Source organism: Bufo bufo, chromosome 10 (assembly GCF_905171765.1).
Source record: "Bufo bufo chromosome 10, aBufBuf1.1, whole genome shotgun sequence".
NCBI classification, from domain to species: Eukaryota; Metazoa; Chordata; class Amphibia; order Anura; family Bufonidae; genus Bufo; species Bufo bufo.
Window position 1 is genome coordinate 102645271 of NC_053398.1, and position 19434 is coordinate 102664704.

Genomic DNA, 19434 nt, shown 5'->3' on the forward strand with positions numbered 1-19434 from the left:
CTCCGGCGAAAAAAACTGAAGACTTGCCTGAATCCGCCATTCAAAATACCGGAATGCCGGATCCGTCCTTTCGGCCTGCGCATGCGCAGACCGGTAAAAATGTGTAAAAAGATACAAGACGGATCCGTCTGTCCGCATGACAAGCGGAGAGATGGATTCGTTCTTGCAATGCATTTGTGAGATGGATCCGCATCCGGATGCGTCTCACAAATGCTTTCAGTCACATCCAGATCGGCGGATCCGGCAGGCAGTTCCGATGACGGAACTGCTTGCCGGATCACACTGCCGCAAGTGTGAAAAGCAGCCTAAGTGTTTGTGTTTTTTTTTTACTATTAGCCCCCTTAGGGGCTGGAACCCTTGTCCTATTCACCCTTAGGCCCCTTTCACATGGGCGAGATTTCTGCGCTCACCTCACGCATTGCACCCGCACTGAATCCGGACCCATTCACTTCTATGGGGCTGTGCACATGAGCGGTGATTTTCATGCATCACTTGTGCGTTGCGTGAAAATTGCAGCATGCTCTATGTTGTGCGTTTTTTCAGGCAACGCAGACCCCATAGAAGTTAATGGGGCTGCGTGAAAATCGCAAGCATCCGCAAGCAAGTGCGGATGCGGTGCAATTTTCACGCATGGTTGCTAGGATGAAAGTCTAGTCACTGTGTTATTTTCCCTTATAACATGGTTATAATGGAAAATAATAGCATTCTTTAATACAGAATGCTTAGTAGAAGGTCAATTGAGGGTTAAAAAAATAAATAAAAATGAACTCCCCTCCTCCAATTGATCGCGTAGCTGCCAGTCTCCTGTTCTTTCTTCAGGACCTGGGGGGACATCACTGTGCTCATCACATGGTACATCACATGATCCATCGCCATGGTAATGGACCATGTGATGAGCTCAGTGACGTCACCACAGGTCCTTTGACAGGTCCTGAAGAAAGAACAGGAGAACGGCAGCTACACGATCATTTGGAGGAAGCGAGTTAATTTATTTTTTATTTTTTTAACCCTCATTGGCACTGCGCCACCAATGTTTATTATACTGGGGTGTTGGGGGGCGCACTGCGCCACCAATGAAGATAACTGACCTGTTAATACAAATACAGGAGGCGGATGCCGGAATCAAATAGCCGGCACCCGACCTCTATGACAGGGAGCTCCGATCCGCTGCAGTTAACCCCTCAGGTACCGCACCTGATCGCAGCTCCCTGTCATAGAGGTTGGGTGCCGGCTATTTGATTCCAGCACCCGCCTCCTGTATTTGTATTAACAGGTCAGTTATCTTCATTGGTGGCGCAGTGGCCACAGCCCCTCCTCCTTCCGTCTCTCTTCTTATTGGTGGCGGCGGCAGCAGCACAGGGGGGAGGGAGAGAAGAACATCGGCGGCAGGGCAGAGAACTATCAGCTCCTGTGCCCGCCGCTGTATTCAACTGCAGAGCTGAGGCGGCTGGTCTAATCGCAAATGGCGACAAGACTAAAAAGTCTTGTCGCCATTTGTAAATTCTAAGTCGCATTGGCGACCATTTTGGTCGCCATCTGGAGCCCTGACTAGCGTTAATATTAAAAATGCTTCAGTTTTGTCACCCTTCATTATCAATAGGGACAAAACGTAACTGAACAGAATGCTCCAAAATGCATTCCGTTCTCATACCGGAGAGCAAACCGCAACATGCTGCAGTTTGCCTTCTGTCCTGGGATGCGGAGCAAGATGGATACGTCATGACCCACAATACAAGTCAATGGGGACGGATCTGTTTTCGCTGACTATAGAAAGCTGATCTGTCCCCCATTGACTTTTAAAGGAGTTCATTACAGATCAGTCATTGCTATGTTACAGATAATACAACCGGATCCGTTCATTACGGATGCAGACAGTTGTATTATCAGTAACGGAAGCGTTTTTGCTGAACCCTGCCGGATCTAGTGAAACGCTAGTGTGAAAGAAGCTTTAGTGTCCAAAGGAGAGTAGAAATACTATAGTTAAATTATTTTCCTAGCCCACCAGGTATGTCGAAGTTAAATCACATTGGTTAAATAAACTATGGTATACGATACATTAAAGGGAACCTGTCACCAGGATTTTGTGCATAGAGCTGGGGACATGGGCAGCTGATGGCCGCTAGCACATCTGCAATATCCAGTCCCCATAGCTCTGTGTGCTTGCAAATGAACCTGATATGAGTCCTGTGTCCAGAGATGAGTCCAGCGGAAAGGAGCCCAGCACCGCCCCGCGTCCTCCGAATCTCCTCCTTGCTGGCTGACGTCACAGAGCTGGAGCGCTGAAATCTCGCGATGCGCAAGCTAGCGCATGCGCAGTGTCGGCATCATGTTCACTCCCTGTGCTGGCATCAGCACAGGGAACGAACTACGCATGCGCTAGCTCGCGCATCGAGAGATTTCGGCGCTCCAGCTCTGTGACGTCAGCCAGCAAGGAGGAGATTCGGAGGACAGGGGGCGGTGCTGGGCTCCTTTCCGCTGGACTCATCTCCGGACACAGGACTCATATCAGGTCATTTGCATATGGATCAAAAGGGTTTTTTAACACAATAAAAGCACACAGAGCTATGGGGACTGGATATTGCAGATGTGCTAGCGGCCATCTAGCAGCCCATGTCCCCAGCTCTATGCACAAAATCCTGGTGACAGGTTCCCTTTAATAATACAATATTTAAATGGAATGGGGCATCAAAATCACTTTTTAAATCCTTTTTTATATTAGGGAAATGTGTCAAAAAAATATTTTTTTTCTGCCAGTTAACCCATTCAGTACTGAGCCACTTTTCAGATCTGCCTCTGTGCATGGAACATCACTGTGATGGCTGTGCTGGTTGGAGCGACAAGCCCCGCCCCCTGCACTGGCCGATCTGCTGACCTTGCCCCCTGCATGGCCCGATCTGCTCGCTGAGCTGTCTGCCCTGTGTCTCCTCCCACTGGATTCTTCAGTGCAGTTTAACCCCTTCTACCATCAGCAGCACAGACTCAGGGCTAGAGGCTCTGTCTCAGGGACTGAGCAGATGCATGGTTTCCTCTTCTCCAGGCAGTGAAATGATACTGTAAATGCTCCCCCTCACCCCACACAGAGCCTTCAAAGACTGGAGGAGTCCTCTCCTCTGTACTCTTCTGCTGGCTGTGAAGAAGTGTCTGCAGAGCACTGCACAAGAACAGGTGAGGGGGGGGGGGGGATCCTGTGTGAATCAGTAATGTTATTGAACTGCACTGCTGGGACTTGTAGTCCCACACATACAACACATTTTCCAAGCAGTCAGACGTCAGACTGCAGGCAGGGCCACTCTTTTATTCACTATGTTTTCAGAGCAGGGGAGGGGAAAGGCAGTCTGTTGAAACCCACAATATTCATGAGTTAAACCACTGAGATTGTTGTTACACGCCCACACAGCTCTGCAACTGCATGTCAACAAAGGGGCCAGAACAGAACTAGTGAAATGAGGAAATAATATTTTTTTTGCCTAAAACTTGCTTTGCTTATGTATATATTGCTGACCATCAGTTTTTTTTTTTTTTTATACAACTCTGACAACTCCATTAGAAAAATTGCTTTATGGCAGTCCCATGGACCATAGAGAATGCTCAGGAGAAGACCTCACTGACTTCTATTGGAGCGTTTTCTAGGAATGCTCTGTGCCCTGTGCAGAGGTCATTGTACAGGGAAAGAAGAGATAAGATATGACAACCACCTGTGAATGGTGGATCCTGTCTTATCTCTACACAGAGGTAATATCTCCTTATTACAGGAAGGATTAGAATGACAAATAAGAAGGTAACTGCAGTAAAGTGATTTGTACAGACCAACAAGGGGCGCCTATTATTAGGCTTAGTGGCCAATGGGAAATCTGTAGGATTTCATGGTTTTTGTTTAAATACTGTATATAGTGACACAGAACATTAAAACTAACCACCAAAAATTCTTTAAAAATAGGTTAAACATAAAAAACATGATTTAAACAATGTCGCTTTCTGATGACACATATCCTTTAAAGGGTCACTGAGATTTCAGAAAACTTTTGATATGTCATAGGGACATACTGTATCAAGTTTTGATGGGGGGGGGGGGTCTAAGGGAGACAAGCACTTACATATTGCGCTGTCTTCACTGCAGGAGACAGAAGTGATAAGGGCACATAGACTTTTTATTGAGTCTCGTTTCCTTTCCTGCTGCAAGGAGAGAGTGTGCTATGTGAGGGCTTCTCTGTTCTAGTCATCGCTGGGGAGGTCAGCACTTAGACCCCCCCCATTGACATATCAAATGTGTTCTTAAAACTCAGTGACCTTTAATACATATTTTATAGACATTTTGATGACTTCATTTTCGATGTCACGGTCTATATTAACCCATTAAAGACCAGGCCAGTTTTCTTAGTTTTTCTCCCCCGCCTTCCAAGACCTGTGACTATAGTTTTCTATTCACACAGTCTTATGAGGGCTTATTGTTTGTGGGACAACCTGTATTTTTTAATGGCATCATTTAATTCACTTTATACTGTATTGAAAGATGGGAAAAACTTTTTCCTCGGGTGAAATAAATTAATTCATTATGCGCTAAAAGTAGCTTATTTTGTGGGTCAGTATGATCACAGCGATACCAAATTTATATAGTTTTTACTGGTATTTTGTTTTACTACTTAAGAAATAAAAACCTTTGGAAAAATGTAATTTTTCTTTGCATCACCATATTATGACAGCAATAACTTTTTAACATTTTCATCTACAGAGCTGTGTGAGGTCTTGCTTTTTGAGAGGTGAGTTGTCATTTGTATTGGTATAACTTCGGGGTACATGGGATTTTTTATTCAGTTTTTTCTCTAAAGGGGCAAGGAGACCAAAAAAGTCAAATTGAGCTTATTTTTTTCCCCATTATGGCATTCACCATGCAGGAAAAACATTTTTCAAATGTTTTTAGGTAGGACATTTTCAGAAGAGTGTTTTTTTTAACTTTATTTTTAAATGCAATATTGGAATGATTTTAACTTTTTTATCACTGTAGTTTTTAATCCCCTTAGGACACTTCTTCTGATCGCTTGTCCCACAGATTGCAATAGAATACTATTGCAGTCCATAGGATTTTTACAAGTGACATATCTTTTATTGTGTGGACTCTAAGTACAAGAACATTAAATGTTTTCGGCCAAACAGGCCTTCATCAGAATTATGGTGTGCCACACTAACTGGGAAGTAAGGAAGTGGGTCGTCTTGAGGGGCAGGCAGAATCCCCAAATGTAATGGTGGTAGTGGGGCAGCAGCGCCAGGCCGACTTGGGCAACAGCCCATAATGTATGGTGCTGGCAGCAAAACGGACAGCCGTGTGAATGCATCCGTAACTCCTTAAAGGGTTTCTATCACTTGGTATGACATAATTAGCGGTCAGACACTAGCGATCTGCTAGTGTCTGCTCTGGCCAACCATCCTACTATAATCACTTGTGGGGCAGCGGTTTTGCTAAAAAACTAACTTTTATAAATATGCTAATGAGCCTCTAGGTGCTATGTGGGCGTCATTAGCACCTAGAGGCTCCGTCTACCTTCATACACAGCCGCCGCCCAGCGCGTCCCTCCAGCCCGCCCATGTCCTCCTCCGTGTGACGCAGCGGCCGAACTCTCGCGCATGCGCCGTGCGCGGCTGTATTCGGCGCATTTGATATCTCAGCTCGGAGCGGTCAGACATTCAATGCGCATGCGCCGAATACAGCCGCGCATGCGCATTGAATGTCTGACCGCTCCGAGCTGAGATATCAAATGCGCCGAATACAGCCGCGCACGGCGCATGCGCGAGAACTCGTCCGCTGCGTCACACGGAGGAGGACATGGGCGGGCTGGAGGGACGCGCTGGGCGGCGGCTGTGTATGAAGGTAGACGGAGCCTCTAGGTGCTAATGACGCCCACATAGCACCTAGAGGCTCATTAGCATATTTATAAAAGTTAGTTTTTTAGCAAAACCGCTGCCCCACAAGTGATTATAGTAGGATGGTTGGCCAGAGCAGACACTAGCAGATCGCTAGTGTCTGACAACTAATTATGTCATACCAAGTGATAGAAACCCTTTAAGGACACAGCCTTATTTCACCTTAAGGACCAGGCCATTTTTTGCAAATCTGACCAGTGTCACTTTAAGTGGTGATAACTTTAAAACGCTTTGACTTATCCAGGCCATTCTGAGATTGTTTTTTCGTCACATATTGTACTTCAGGACACTGGTAAAATGAAGTAAAAAAATAATATTTTTATTCATAAAAAAATACCAAATTTACCAAACATTTGTAAAAAAATTGCAAATTTCCAAGTTTCAATTTCTCTACTTCTATAATACATAGTAATACCTACAAAAATAGTTATTACTTTACATTCCCCATATGACTACTTCATGTTTGGATCAATTTGGGAATGATATTTTATTTTTGGGGGATGTTACAAGGCTTAGAAGTTTAGAAGCAAATCTTGAAATTTTTCCGAAATTTTCAAAAACCCACTTTTTAGGGACCAGTTCAGGTCTGAAGTCACTTTGTGAGGCTTACATAATAGAAACCACCCAAAAATGACCCCATTCTAGAAACTACACCCCTCAAGGTATTCAAAACTGATTTTACAAACGTTGTTAACCCTTTAGGTGTTCTACAAGAGTTAATGGCAAATGGAGATGAAATTTGAGAATTAAAATTTTTGGGCAAAATTTCCATTTAATACATTTTTTCCAGTAACAAAGCAAGGGTTAACAGCCAAACAAAATGCTATATGTATTGCCCCGATTCTGTAGTTTGCAGAAACACCCCGTATGTGGCTGTAAACTACTGTACGGGCACACGGTAGGGCATAGAGGGAAAAGTGTGCCGTATGGTTTTTGGAAGGCAGATTTTGCTGGACTGGTTTATTTACACCACGTCCCATTTGTAGCCCCCCTGATGCACCCCTAGAGTAGAAACTCCATAAAAGTGACCCCATCTAAGAAACTACACCCCTCAAGGTATTCAAAACTGATTTTACAAACTTTGTTAACCCTTTAGATGTTCCACAAGAATTAATGGAAAATAGAGATACAATTTCAAAATTTCACTTTTCTGGCAGATTTTCCATTTTAATAATTTTTTTCCAGTTACAAAGCAAGGGTTAACAGCCAAACCAAACTCAATATTTATGGCCCTGATTCTGTAGTTTACAGAAACACCCCATATGTGGTCGTAAACTGCTATACGGGCACACGGCAGGGCGCAGAAGGAAAGGAATGCCATACGGTTTTTGGAAGGCAGATTTTGCTGGAACGGTTTTTTGACACCATGTCACATTTGAAGCCCCCCTGATGCACCCCTAGAGTAGAAACTCCAAAAAAGTGACCCCATTTTAGAAACTACGGGATAGGGTGGCAGTATTGTTGGTACCAGTTTAGGGTATATATGATTTTTGGCTGCTCTATATATTACACTTATTGTGAGGCAAGGTAACAAGAAATAGCTGTTTTGGCACAGTTTTTTGTTATTTACAACATTCATCTGACAGGTTAGATCATGTGGTATTTTTATAGAGCAGGTTGTCACGGACGCGGCGATACCTAATTTGTATACTATTTTTTTTATTTATGTAAGTTTTACACAATGATTTCATTTTTGAAACAAAAAAAAATCATGTTTTAGTGTCTCCATAGTCTGAGAGCCATAGTTTTTTCAGTTTTTGGGCGAATATCTTGGGTAGGGTATGATTTTTGCGGGATGAGATGACTGTTTGATTGGCACTATTTTGGGGGTGCATATGACTTTTTGATCGCTTGCTACTACACTTTTTGTGATGTAAGGCGACAAAAAATGGCTTTTTTTACATATTTTTTTTTTACGGTATTCATCTGAGGGGCTAGGTCATGTGATATTTTTATAGAGCAGGTTATTACGGACACAGCGATACCCAATATGTATACTTTTTATTTTATTTAAGTTTTACACAATTATTTCATTTTTGAAACAAAAAAATAAATAAATAAATCATGTTTTAGTGTCTCCATATTCTGAGAGGCATAGTTTTTTCAGTTTTTGGGCGATTATCTTAGGTAGGGTCTCATTTTTTGCGGGATGAGGTGACTGTTTGAGTGGTACTATTTTGGCGTACATACGACTTTTTTGATCACTTTTAATACTTTTTTTGGGAAGTAAGGTGGGCAAAATTTAAATTTCACCTTTTTTTATGACGTTCACCGTGCGGTTAAAGTAACATGACCGTTTTATAGATCAGGTCGTTACGGACACGGTGATATCAAACATGTGTAGGGAATTTTTTTTATTTTTAATCAGTGATGAATGTGGTTTTTTATTTTTAATTTTTTTTGACCAAGACCCACTTGGTTCGTGAAGATCCAGTGGGTCTGATGTCTGTATAATACAGTACACTATATAGTGTACTGTACTTTCACTTTACAAAGTCTGATTAGACGTCAGCACAGATGTCAGGCGTTTCAAGCAGAGTGTCAGCAATGTGCTGACACTCTGCAAACCGCTCGGCTATCCTGAGAGAGGGGGCGGGCGGATGATCACATGCCTGCCCGCCCCCCCCCCCCCCCAAGCACCGCCCGCCGTTATTCGAAGTCACAGACCGCGGGGATCAGAAACTGCGATAGCCAAGGTGCCTGCTCACCGCCCGCCGAGCGGAAATACATAGGGCGTACTGGTACGTCCTGTGTCCTTAACAATCGGGAAATCAGGGTGTACCGCTACGCCCCCTATGTCCGGAACAGGTTAAAGAAAGAATTGGCTGCATCAGAAATAGTGACCACTGTTAAGATTGTCGAATTTTTTTTTTTTAAATTTAAATCCATCTCCGTACACTGAATTACATATTAATGAATTCAATAAGTAATCAACATGCATAGAATGGGCCAGGTAAAAGACAACAGAAAAATGTTCGATAGAAATATATTGAAATTACTCAGCATTTCTTACCATCATCCAAAGTGATATCCTGCAAGCCAATTGACTGGAAGTTCAGATCACCGTCCTCAGGCTCAGGTTTAACAGACAGAGAAGTGCCATCATGGTGAAATGGAGAGGAGTCCTGAATTGCATGGTGCCCAAGAGTGACAGTGTGGGGAAGGCTACCCAGTCCAGGGCTGTGGGTTTGAGAAGGCAGTTGTCCAGAATGAACCAGAGGGGTGGGAGATGGTGATGAAGCCTTTACACTTGATGTTGGTGATTCGTATGGGATAGGCTGCATTTGAGGAGAAGATGGACTAGACAGTGGTGATTGTGTTAATGAATTTGTATTAGAATTGGTAAAGGAAGAGGTAGGGCCTGGTTTTGTCAGGTGGTAGGAAGCAGATGAAAGCTGAAGTGGTAGATGCACAATCGACGGACTCGTTGAAGGTGATGGCATGGTACTTTGACCAGTGTTTGGACAAGAGTAGCCAATCTGCTGGAGATGTGATGATTGCACTGCATGGGCCAATGGATCAAGGATGGCAGGAGATGAGGTGGAAGGACTTAATCTTGATGTATGGTACTGCATCATTGCCAAGGACTGATGACCATGGTTGACCAAGTGAGAAATACCTGCTTCTTGAAAGGACAGTGCATCATACCCCTGAGCAGGGACGGAATTCAACGGAAGACTGGACTGTCCATTGTAAATTACATTAGACTGCATAGATGAATAGGAAGACCTGGTGGTTGAAGCTGATACATGATACGACTGCTGTAATGCTGGAGGGAGGCATTCTGCTCTCCCATTAAAGTTCCTACCTTGTGTAAGGCGGGAAACTCCATGATTCACCAGGGATGGGTATGTAGGTTGAGCAGGGCATCCTAGACTTCGATCCAAAGCGGACATAAGATTATCATGGTTAGGTCTCTGATCAGCAGAAGACCTATCAGAGTGCAAGGATTGTTGATTAGAAACACTCGATGCATGGGGCAGGGATACAGAAGATGTTGATGGCAGATCTTCCTCTTCGGTATGTTCTCTTTTTAGTATAACTGTTGAAAGATAATAAATATTTCAGCAAATATATGGTCTTTAATCCCTTTCCATTGAAGCCAATTTTTTGTTTTCTTTTTTTACTCCCTGTCTTCCAAAAGTCATAACTTTTTTTTTACTTTTCCGTTCATACAGCCATGTGAGCACTTTTTTTTTTTTAGGAATAAGTTGTATTTTCTAATGGCACGATTTACTATTTCATAAGATGTACTGGAAAGCAGGAGAACATTATTCATGGGGTTGAATTGGGGAAAAAACCCAAAAAAACACAATAGAGCCATTGTTTTAGGCCAGTTTCACACTAGCGCTAGGCAGCAGCCTGACGGATATCTTTGCATTCTGGCATTGCCGGAAGCTTGAAAGTCTTCGTTTGGCCCTATTAACCATAATGGGGACCGGCAGAGATCTGGCTGCAGCCCGGTTAATGGTATGATGAGAATCGGCTGAACAAGAACCAATGCAGAGATATCTGGCAAACTGTTCCCTGCCGGATCCCTAGAAATTAGCCTAAGGATTTCTTTTTTCATGCATTCACTGTGTAGTAAAAATGACATGAGACCTTTATTCAGCGGATCAGTAGGATTACAGTGATGCCAAATTTATATAATCTTTTAATACTTAATACAACGTAGTCTTGCGCATGCACAGGCTCTAGTGTGCCAGTGCCTGAGCTTTTGAAAAGTACCTCACAGCGGAGTGGAACAGTGCGCAGGCGTCAGCATTGCAGGGACACAGCATATGCGCAAGACTACAGTCAAGCGTCCAGTAGTGAAGGAATTGGAAATCCCATCAAACGCTTTTCCACTCCGCTGTGAGGTAGTTTTCAAAAGCTCAATCCTCAGGGACTTTCAGACGAGACCCTGCGCATGAGAAAGACTATGTTCAAGCGCCTGGCAGTGAAGTAAGTGAACATCCTATCAAACGCTAAGGGGTGGGAAAGGTGGCAGGGCTCACTAGACTTCAGGCGAGAAAGCCGCTGCCCCCTTGACTTCAAGACTATTAATATAGCGGGCCAGTTGAATAAAAGTATTTTTTTAAGACTTTTGGCATTGTACAGAAAAGACAAAGACACCTTTATAATCATGCTACAGGCTGCAATAAGGTACTGCTGGCGGTTTAATAGGCGCTTTCAAGGTGACAGGTTCCCATTAAGGACCCGACTCCTGCTGTAAATGTACGGCAGATATTAAAAAGGGGTTAATATAGGCAAAAAAACGTTTCTACAGATGAGGGAGGACATAATGTTAATGCTAACTTGTGCAAAAGAAAGCTGGAACAGTTCCTTACAGCGACCGATCATTTGTGTTAGGACACAGGTATGGTATGTGTACTGTAAAGGCTCAGGCACAGTCTCCATACACGTGGCATAGGAGGGAACATGCCACAGCTTTTTCTCTGTTGGATTTGTGCTAAATACAGATGTATAACGGACCAAAAAAATGTAAAGGTACAGTAGCGGCTCTATGGAGGCTACATTATGGCTTTGTACAAAATAGGAACCATAATACAGGTGGACGCATGAACCCCAACCCTAAAAAGTGTGACTGTGGCTGAATCTTAGATGACCAATACATTTTTATTCTCTGGAAGTACATAAAGATGGTGAAAATCATAAGAAAGTGATACAGAGCAAAGTGGATACCTTTCTTATTTAGATAATTTATAATGTATGTATGTTCTGTATGGTGCCCTCAATTCTCACCATATCAGATATTACCGCCACTAGAAAGACATTTTTTTACTTTGGCAAGAGTTTCCGGATTCACTTTATCAAAATGATTGGGATTTATTGTTCACATGCTTAAAAGATTGTATTCTTAAATCTTGAAGTCACCACGACTGATGTTGCTGCCACCACTCGCAACCATTTTAACAAGTTTAATAGTAATAGTTATTTTAACCCAAGAGAGGATGTTCACCCCTGAGGGCCTCTTGGGTAGCCCCCTCCAGAGTGGCTGGACCTGCAGAATTATACTTGCCTGTTCCCAGCTCCTGGGTTCCGGTTCCTTCGCTCCCCCCAGGGCTGGTGCAGCTCTTGGTTCTCCACATGTCAACATCTGGTTTGATGTGGGTCATTGACTGCTGCAGCAGCGACGCGTCTCTCACGAGTCATGTTGCTGGGTCACATGACGCAAGGGACACGTCACCGCTGCAGCCACATGACCTGCGTCAAACCAGATGTTGACGCGGGGAGACCTGTAAGCTACAGTGGCCCGGAGGGAACGTAGGACCTGGTACCCAGTGGCGGGGATCAGGAAAGTATAATTCCCTCAGCAGGTCTGGGGGGTCTGCCAGCGAGGTCCCCAAGGGGTAAGGAGTAATTGTACATCTACACAGGACTATATTAGACAAGCAAATATCATCAAAGGAGGATTAACACACAAGGGCTAAATTGGTAAAATCTGCTTATCTTGGACATAGATACTGATGGCCTCTCCATCAGATAGGTGAACTATATCACATCTCTGTTTAATGTAGACACGGAGAGTTTGACAAAAATACTTGTGAACAAGCTTCCTCATGAGAGTCAGGAAATAGCTGACAAGATAAAGATCAGGCGGCTTTATGATGAGTCAGTCAACTGGATGAATATTCACAGACTGATGCTTCATGTTCTCTGCACACGCAGGAGAGCAGTTGTCTTTTTTGATGCTTCAAGGGCCTTTGACTGTGTTGAGCGAGGGCATGTTCACACGACTGATTGGCGTTTTGGCTTTCCGTTTGTGAGATCCGTTCAGGGCTCTCACAAGCGGTCCAAAACCCATCAGTTGTGCCCTAATGCATTCTGAATGGAAAAGGATCCGCTCAGAATGCATCACTTTGCCTTTGTTCTGTCTCCATTCCGCTTTGGAGGCTGCTTGCAGCGTTTTGGTTTCCGTCTGACAACACTGAGCCATGACGGATCGGCACCAAACGCGAGTGTGAAAGTAGCCTTACACTCCACGATGGAGCATGCTGCCTCCTATTGAAATAAATGGGAGGCTTTTTAGAGGTGTTTGTTTGGCACGGAACATGCGCGAAAAACAGTGGCAAGAAAACGTGCGAATGTGCAGTTCTAAACTTGAATGTGATATCACATCAGCATCATATCACGTCGCAAAAGCCACCAGAAAAGTTAATCAAAAGTTTGCCATTGTTTACTTAAAGGGGTTGTCCAACCTGAAAAATGCCTACCCCAGCCCGCCCACCCCCCAAAAAATAAATAAAAATAAAAAATTCCTGGGCTCCTCACACAGATTGTACTTACCTCGCTCCCCGGTACCCGTGTCGCTCTCACTCCCGATACTCGCACGGCCGCCGTGTAGTTTTGGGGCAACCAATAGCAGGCCTCAATGGTAATGAGCCTCTCTAGTGTCACTTGCAATGCTAGGGAGGCTAGTTCCCATCGAGGCGGACAAGGGGAGGGCCAATAGCAGGCCTCGATGGAAACGAGCCCCCCTAGCATCACAGGTGACACTAGGGAGGCTCGTTCCCATCGTGGCCTGCTATTGGCTGCTCCCCTCTGTTGCTGGATGTTTTGATCCGCGTGACGGGGAGATGTAGCGGTGACCGTGCGGGCATCTGTGTGAGGGGCCCGGATAACCCCTTTAACTCATTAAGAATCAAGATGAGGATTGCTACATCTGTAAGACCCTTGAGCGACAATAGTTGTGAACAGAGAAATAACATTAGCTGTAGCGTTTTGGGAAGGTCAGGTTTTAGACATAGAAAATTAGAAGAAATAATGATGCTCTATGCCGACCACACCTATATGGTACTCACATTGGGCGATATACAGAACTCAAGAGACAGGGTACTCAATAGAATTAATGTAATCTCTAGCTACAAGGGTGCAACGATCAACAGAGACGAACTGAACATTTTGTGTTGGCTAATGACTGAAGGGGTTATCCTTCTGTCTCTGAATAATATGAAATATTTAGGCACACATTCAATTAAATACAATTCCTTTAATGGATAATTTGAGACTAAGGGCTGTTTCACACGAGTGAGTACATTGCGGGAATCACTCTCTGTGTGAGAGCATGATCCTCCCTTCTGGACTTGTAGGAGCGCATGGCATTATCCTGATTTATAATGCTGTGTGTCTCTGCTTGACCTTACCTCTACAGAATCATAGTGACATAAAGCTGTCAGTATAATTCTGAAGAAGTAAGGTCAAGCAGAGACACACAGCATTATAAATCATGATAATGCCATGCTCTACTGCAAGTCCAGAATGGAGGATCATGCTCTCACACAGAGAGTGATTCCCGCAATGGACTCACTCGTGTGAAACAGCCCAAAGGCTAGGGCTACACGGCCATCTTGGGCACGACCAGGAATTGCAGTGTAGCAGGGCATCCATAGAAATGAATGGGGTCGGAGCGCAACTTGCATGTTTGCCTTGACCACAGAATTGAAAATAATCCTGCAGGGTTCTGCCATCCCATTCATTTCTGTTGATGCCCTGCTACACTGCCATTCTTGGTTGTGCCCAGGATCACTGAGTAGCCCTAGCCATAAGGTAAAGAAATAGAAGAAACTCTCTCTCTTATCTTATTGGGTAGAGCAGCTTTATTAAAATCAGTTCTCGATCCCCTAGTGCTATACATTCCTTCTAATGGTCCTGTTTGGATAGGGAACAAGCAAAACGGTACTTTAGAGTGATTGAATCCATATTTCAGGAAAGGAATATCTCCTAGAATGGAAGAAGATTCGTATAAAAAAAAAGAAAGAAAAAAAGACATGCATCGCCTCATGTGCGGTATCGCCTGGATTGATGTATCGATATAAAAAACAAATATATGCGCTTACCAGATGCCGTTTTTGAGTAGTCACAACAGCTATGAAGACCTTGCTGGTCTCTAACCCTTGCCAGCGGAGGGAGATGCTGTGCTGCGGTCCCGGTTCCTTCCTGGCTCAGATGCATGAGTATCAGTAACGTTTTGTAGACATCCAAAGAAAAATAATTTGGAACCATTTTCCCAGGCGCTGCCAGCAATATTGATGAATAAGCAGTAGTTGTAATGGATTCTTCTTTATTAATAAAATAATTGGTCAACGTGTTTCAAGGCGGAGCACCCCCCTCATCAGGACAGTGATAAAAAGGACACACACATTCAGAGATTTAAAAGCACTTTTGGCGCGCAGGCCAGAGGAGAGGGGAACAGTCAGGGGCATGTTTCTGCATAGTTACATATGTTAATATAGTAAATACAATTCTTGTGGATCAGTGGATCTTTGTATACATCAAGCATATTTCATTTGTTTGCTGGGGCTCCGATCCGAACTGCCACTGCCACCAATGATAATACTTGGGGGATGGGGGCGCACTGCACCACCAATGATAATACTTGGGGGGGGCGGGGGACGACGACTTGGGGGCGCACTGCACCGCCAATGAATATCATTTATGCCTAATACAAACGCAGGCTGCGGGTGCCAAACATATCCCATACCCGGCCTCTATGACTGCGCGCTGCGATCCGCCGCTATTAAACCCTCTGGTGCGGCACTATACGAGTGTATTACTGTAGTGCAGCGGCGGCATGAAGCGCTCGGCGTCATAGCAACCAATGACGCCGTGCGCTCCTGCTCTGAACAGGAATCCCGCCCGGCATACCACGGACCGCTCTCGGCCGCGGAACACGGCTGTGTGCATTCGGCCATACCATGGAACAAAGTGAAGACAGTCATCATCAAGTGGAGAAAATATGGCACAACAGTGACATTACCAAGAACTGGACGTCCCTCCTAAATTGATGAAAAGATGAGAAGAAAACTGGTCTGGGAGGCGACCAAGAGGCCTACAGCAACATTAAAGGACCTGCAGGAATATCTGGCAAGTACTGGCTGTGTGGTACATGTGACATGGGGTAGAGTGGCAAGACGAAAGCCTTTTCTTACGAAGAAAAACATCCAAGCCAGGCTACATTTTGCAAAAACACATCTGAAGACTCCCAAAAGCATGTGGGAAAAGGTGTTATGGTCTGATGAAACCAAGATTGAACTTTTTGGCCATAAAATTCCAAAAGAGCACCATACCCACAGTGAAGTATGGTGGTGGCAGCATCATGCCAAGGGGCTGTTTTTCTTCAGCTGGAACTGGGGCCTTAGTTAATAAGGAGCTTTCACTAGAATAGAAAATCTAAACTAAGTATACAGACAAGGAAAGCGGCGCCCGGGGATCTCCCTGCACCTACTGTTATACCTGGGCGCCGCTCCGTTCTCCCGGTATAGCCTCCGGTATCTTCAGATTTTCTGCTCCACCCAGTTGAGCCTGCCAGCGTCTCCTTCTCCCATGCTGTAGCGCTGGCCAATCGCAGGCTATGAGCTGAGCGCTGCGATTGGCCAGCGCTACAGCCTGGGAGAAGGAGACGCTGGCAGGCTCAACTGGGTGGAGTTGAACATATGAAGATACCGGAGGCTATCCCGGGAGAACGGAGCGGCACCCAGGTATAACAGTAAGTGCAGGGGGATCCCTGGGCGCCGCTCTCCATGTCTGTATACTTAGTTTAGATTTTCTATTCTAGTGAAAGGTCCTCTAAGCTCGAGGGAATCATGAACAGTTCCAAATACCTGTCAATATTGGCACAAAACCTTCAGGCTTCTGCTAGAAAGCTGAACATGAAGAGGAACTTCATCTCTCAGCATGACAACGACCCAAAGCATACATCCAAATCAACAAAGGAATGGCTTCACCAGAAGATTAAAGTTTTGGAGTGGCCCAGCCAGAGCCCAGACCTGAATCCGATTGAAAATCTGTGGGGTGATCTGAAGAGGGCTGTGCCCAGGAGATGCCCTCGCAATCTGACAGATTTGGAGTGTTTTTGCAAAGAAGAGTGGGTAAATCTTGCCAAGTCAAAATGTGCCATGCTGATAGACTCCTACCCAAAAAGACTGAGTGCTGCAATAAAATCAAAAGGTGCTTCAACAAAGTATTAGTTTAAGGGTGTGCACACTTATGCAACCATATTATTTTATTTTTATATTTTTTCTTCCCTCTACCTAAAAGATTTCAGTTTGTTTTTCAATTGAGTTGTACAGTTTATAGGTCACATTAATCATATCAGATCTTCCCTCTACCGTCCCCATAGAAAATGAATGGGTCCGCACCTGTTCCGCAAAATTGCGGAACGGATGCGGACCCATTTGTGGACGTGTGAATGGAGCCTAAGGGACACCTTACCCCACTTTCTCCAAATAGAGCCTTCTCTACACACGGAGTTAAGATAACAGGTTCCGGCTACAGCAGAGAGCCGCTTGTCCTTGCGGGGGAAGAAAACCTATAACGCTGCAGTTATTAAACAAGAACAGCCATTTAGTTTGATTCTTTGTATTACGGCTCTATTCAACATAGTAACCTTTAGAGGCAAACACTAAATACAATAATATAAATCCAGCAATTTGTATAGAACTCTTACACACAATAGATCGCAATGCCTCCTGCAGAATGAGTGAGGCATGAGATTGCGCTAGACACTTATGTGCGCATACCGCTGAGCTGTAAACCAAAAAATATAAATAAAAACAAATGAAGTATGCTTGATGTATACAAAGATCCACTGACCTAAAAGAATTGTATTTACTATATTAACATATGTAACTATGCAGAAACATGCCCCTGACTGTTCCCCTCTCCTCTGGCCTGCGCGCCAAAAGTGCTTTTAAATCTCTGAATGTGTGTGTCCTTTTTATCACTGTCCCGATGAAGGGGGCGCTCCGCCCTTGAAACACGTTGACCAATTATTTTATTAATAAAGAAGAATCCATTACAACTACTGCTTATTCATCAATATTGCTGGCAGCGCCTGGGAAATTGGTTCCAAACTATTGGATGGAGAATGGAAGGAGATGCTATTCTGGATACAGAAGTATTTTTTAGCCTTGCAATTTAAATGATTTCAAGGATGGCTGAAGGAATCTCTCCAGTTAATTTATGAGGCTATAGGGGTCATAAATCTGCTGGGAGTCTTGGAGGGAAAAGTTTCCCTATTAGTGGCTCCTTGATGAGTAGGATCTGGCATTAAGTTCAAACATTTTTGGAGATTAATGACATAACCCTGGTTCTATCAATGCAGAGGTGTCCTTCGCTTATAATGTAAGCTCCTCGGGGATAGAAAACATGCTGTGTATGAATAACAATGACCTTTTCCAACTCCAGATCCCTGTAAAGCGCTCAGGAGGAGGCTAGCATGAAGCAGGGGAGGAATGCATGACTGCGGCCTCACGCGTCAATTGCTTGTAGTCTGTACGCCTGGTGCAGCAGCCATCTCAACCAAATGCCTACAGATCTGTATGACATAACTAGGGAGTGTTAGTGTGAACAGACCCTGAACTCACAGGACCCCTTCAATCTACTCACTGGAGAAGGAGGACATGTAAGGAAGGAGTCTGGACAGCAGTCGAATGAAAGCCAATGAAGGTATATGGGCACCTCTGGAAGATAACACGGTATCCACCAGAGACAATAGGTGAAGGCTACAGCTCACCTCCTCCCTGAACAATGACATCTTCCTATGGTCGATGCAGCTGCTGTAAAGCAAATCTCTAAAATGCCGTTAAGAAGGATGTGACAATGTTCCTAATATGTGTTTCAGTAAATAACTGTATTCTGCTTGAAACATTTCTATTTGTCAGCATTTGCTAACTCTGTATTGCGTTTTTCCCCCTCTGTAATTCCCCCTAGAAGTTTATGTATAAATCGACAACTTGTTACCAATAGGGGTGTGTGTCCCTACTGGAGATGAGCAAATTGCTTTGTACATCAAATAAACTTCAGCGTTGAGGGGCATGCCCTTGCCACTTGAAAGGACCGGACATCTCGCCGGCCCTGACAATCTTTTGCTTGCACTGCTGCTCCAAATAGCGGCATAGAGGCCCTGCTTTAGATACTGGAGCAGGGACTGTTTATGCACGGCTACCTGGAAGTGTAGTGGCGCATGCACAGTATCGGCAAGTATTGTAAGGGTGACCCTGTCAATCAAGTGGCGGAGGGGGGGGAGGGGGGGTGCATCTTTTCCAGCAGGGATAGATAGCCCCTAGCAGCTGAGGAAATTCATCTGTCGAACACACTGCCACTCTCTGATCGGGGCCAACGCCGACACATTGTGCATGGACTCACCCCTCTGACGAGTGGACTGGTAAAAGTCTAGTTGTCAATTTAGCCATAAACATAATAAAAGAAGCTTCATAGTTGTTATTTTATAGGGAAAACAAGTATTTACTAAAACAGACATTTCAGGAAGAAGACAAGTCCCCCTTTAACAGACCAGAGCAGCAGTTCAGAAAAGAAAGCTGTCGCCATAATCATGTACATAAAGGGAGAATACAATATCTACTGGAAAACTAATTAAAAACATTGTTAAAAAATCTGGGTCATACATTCCCTTTAAGGAGAGCCTGTCATCATCTTTAGGGTGCATTCACACAACCGTATGTATTTTGGGGTCGGCAAAAAATAAAAATAAAATATGAACGTCCGTGTTGCATC

At 44.3% G+C, this 19434-nt stretch overlaps 1 protein-coding gene across 3 annotated transcripts in view; it reads right to left on the bottom strand.

Annotated features, from left to right (window-relative positions):
- The window catches only part of NFATC3 (nuclear factor of activated T cells 3), a 130910-nt gene that overhangs the window by 20266 nt on the left and 91210 nt on the right, over positions 1-19434 (bottom strand). For all 3 annotated transcript variants that reach the window (XM_040409385.1, XM_040409386.1, XM_040409387.1), the window contains one exon: positions 8930-9958. In XM_040409385.1, coding sequence (XP_040265319.1) covers positions 8930-9958 — 1029 coding nt within the window. The remainder of the gene's footprint in view (positions 1-8929; positions 9959-19434) is intronic.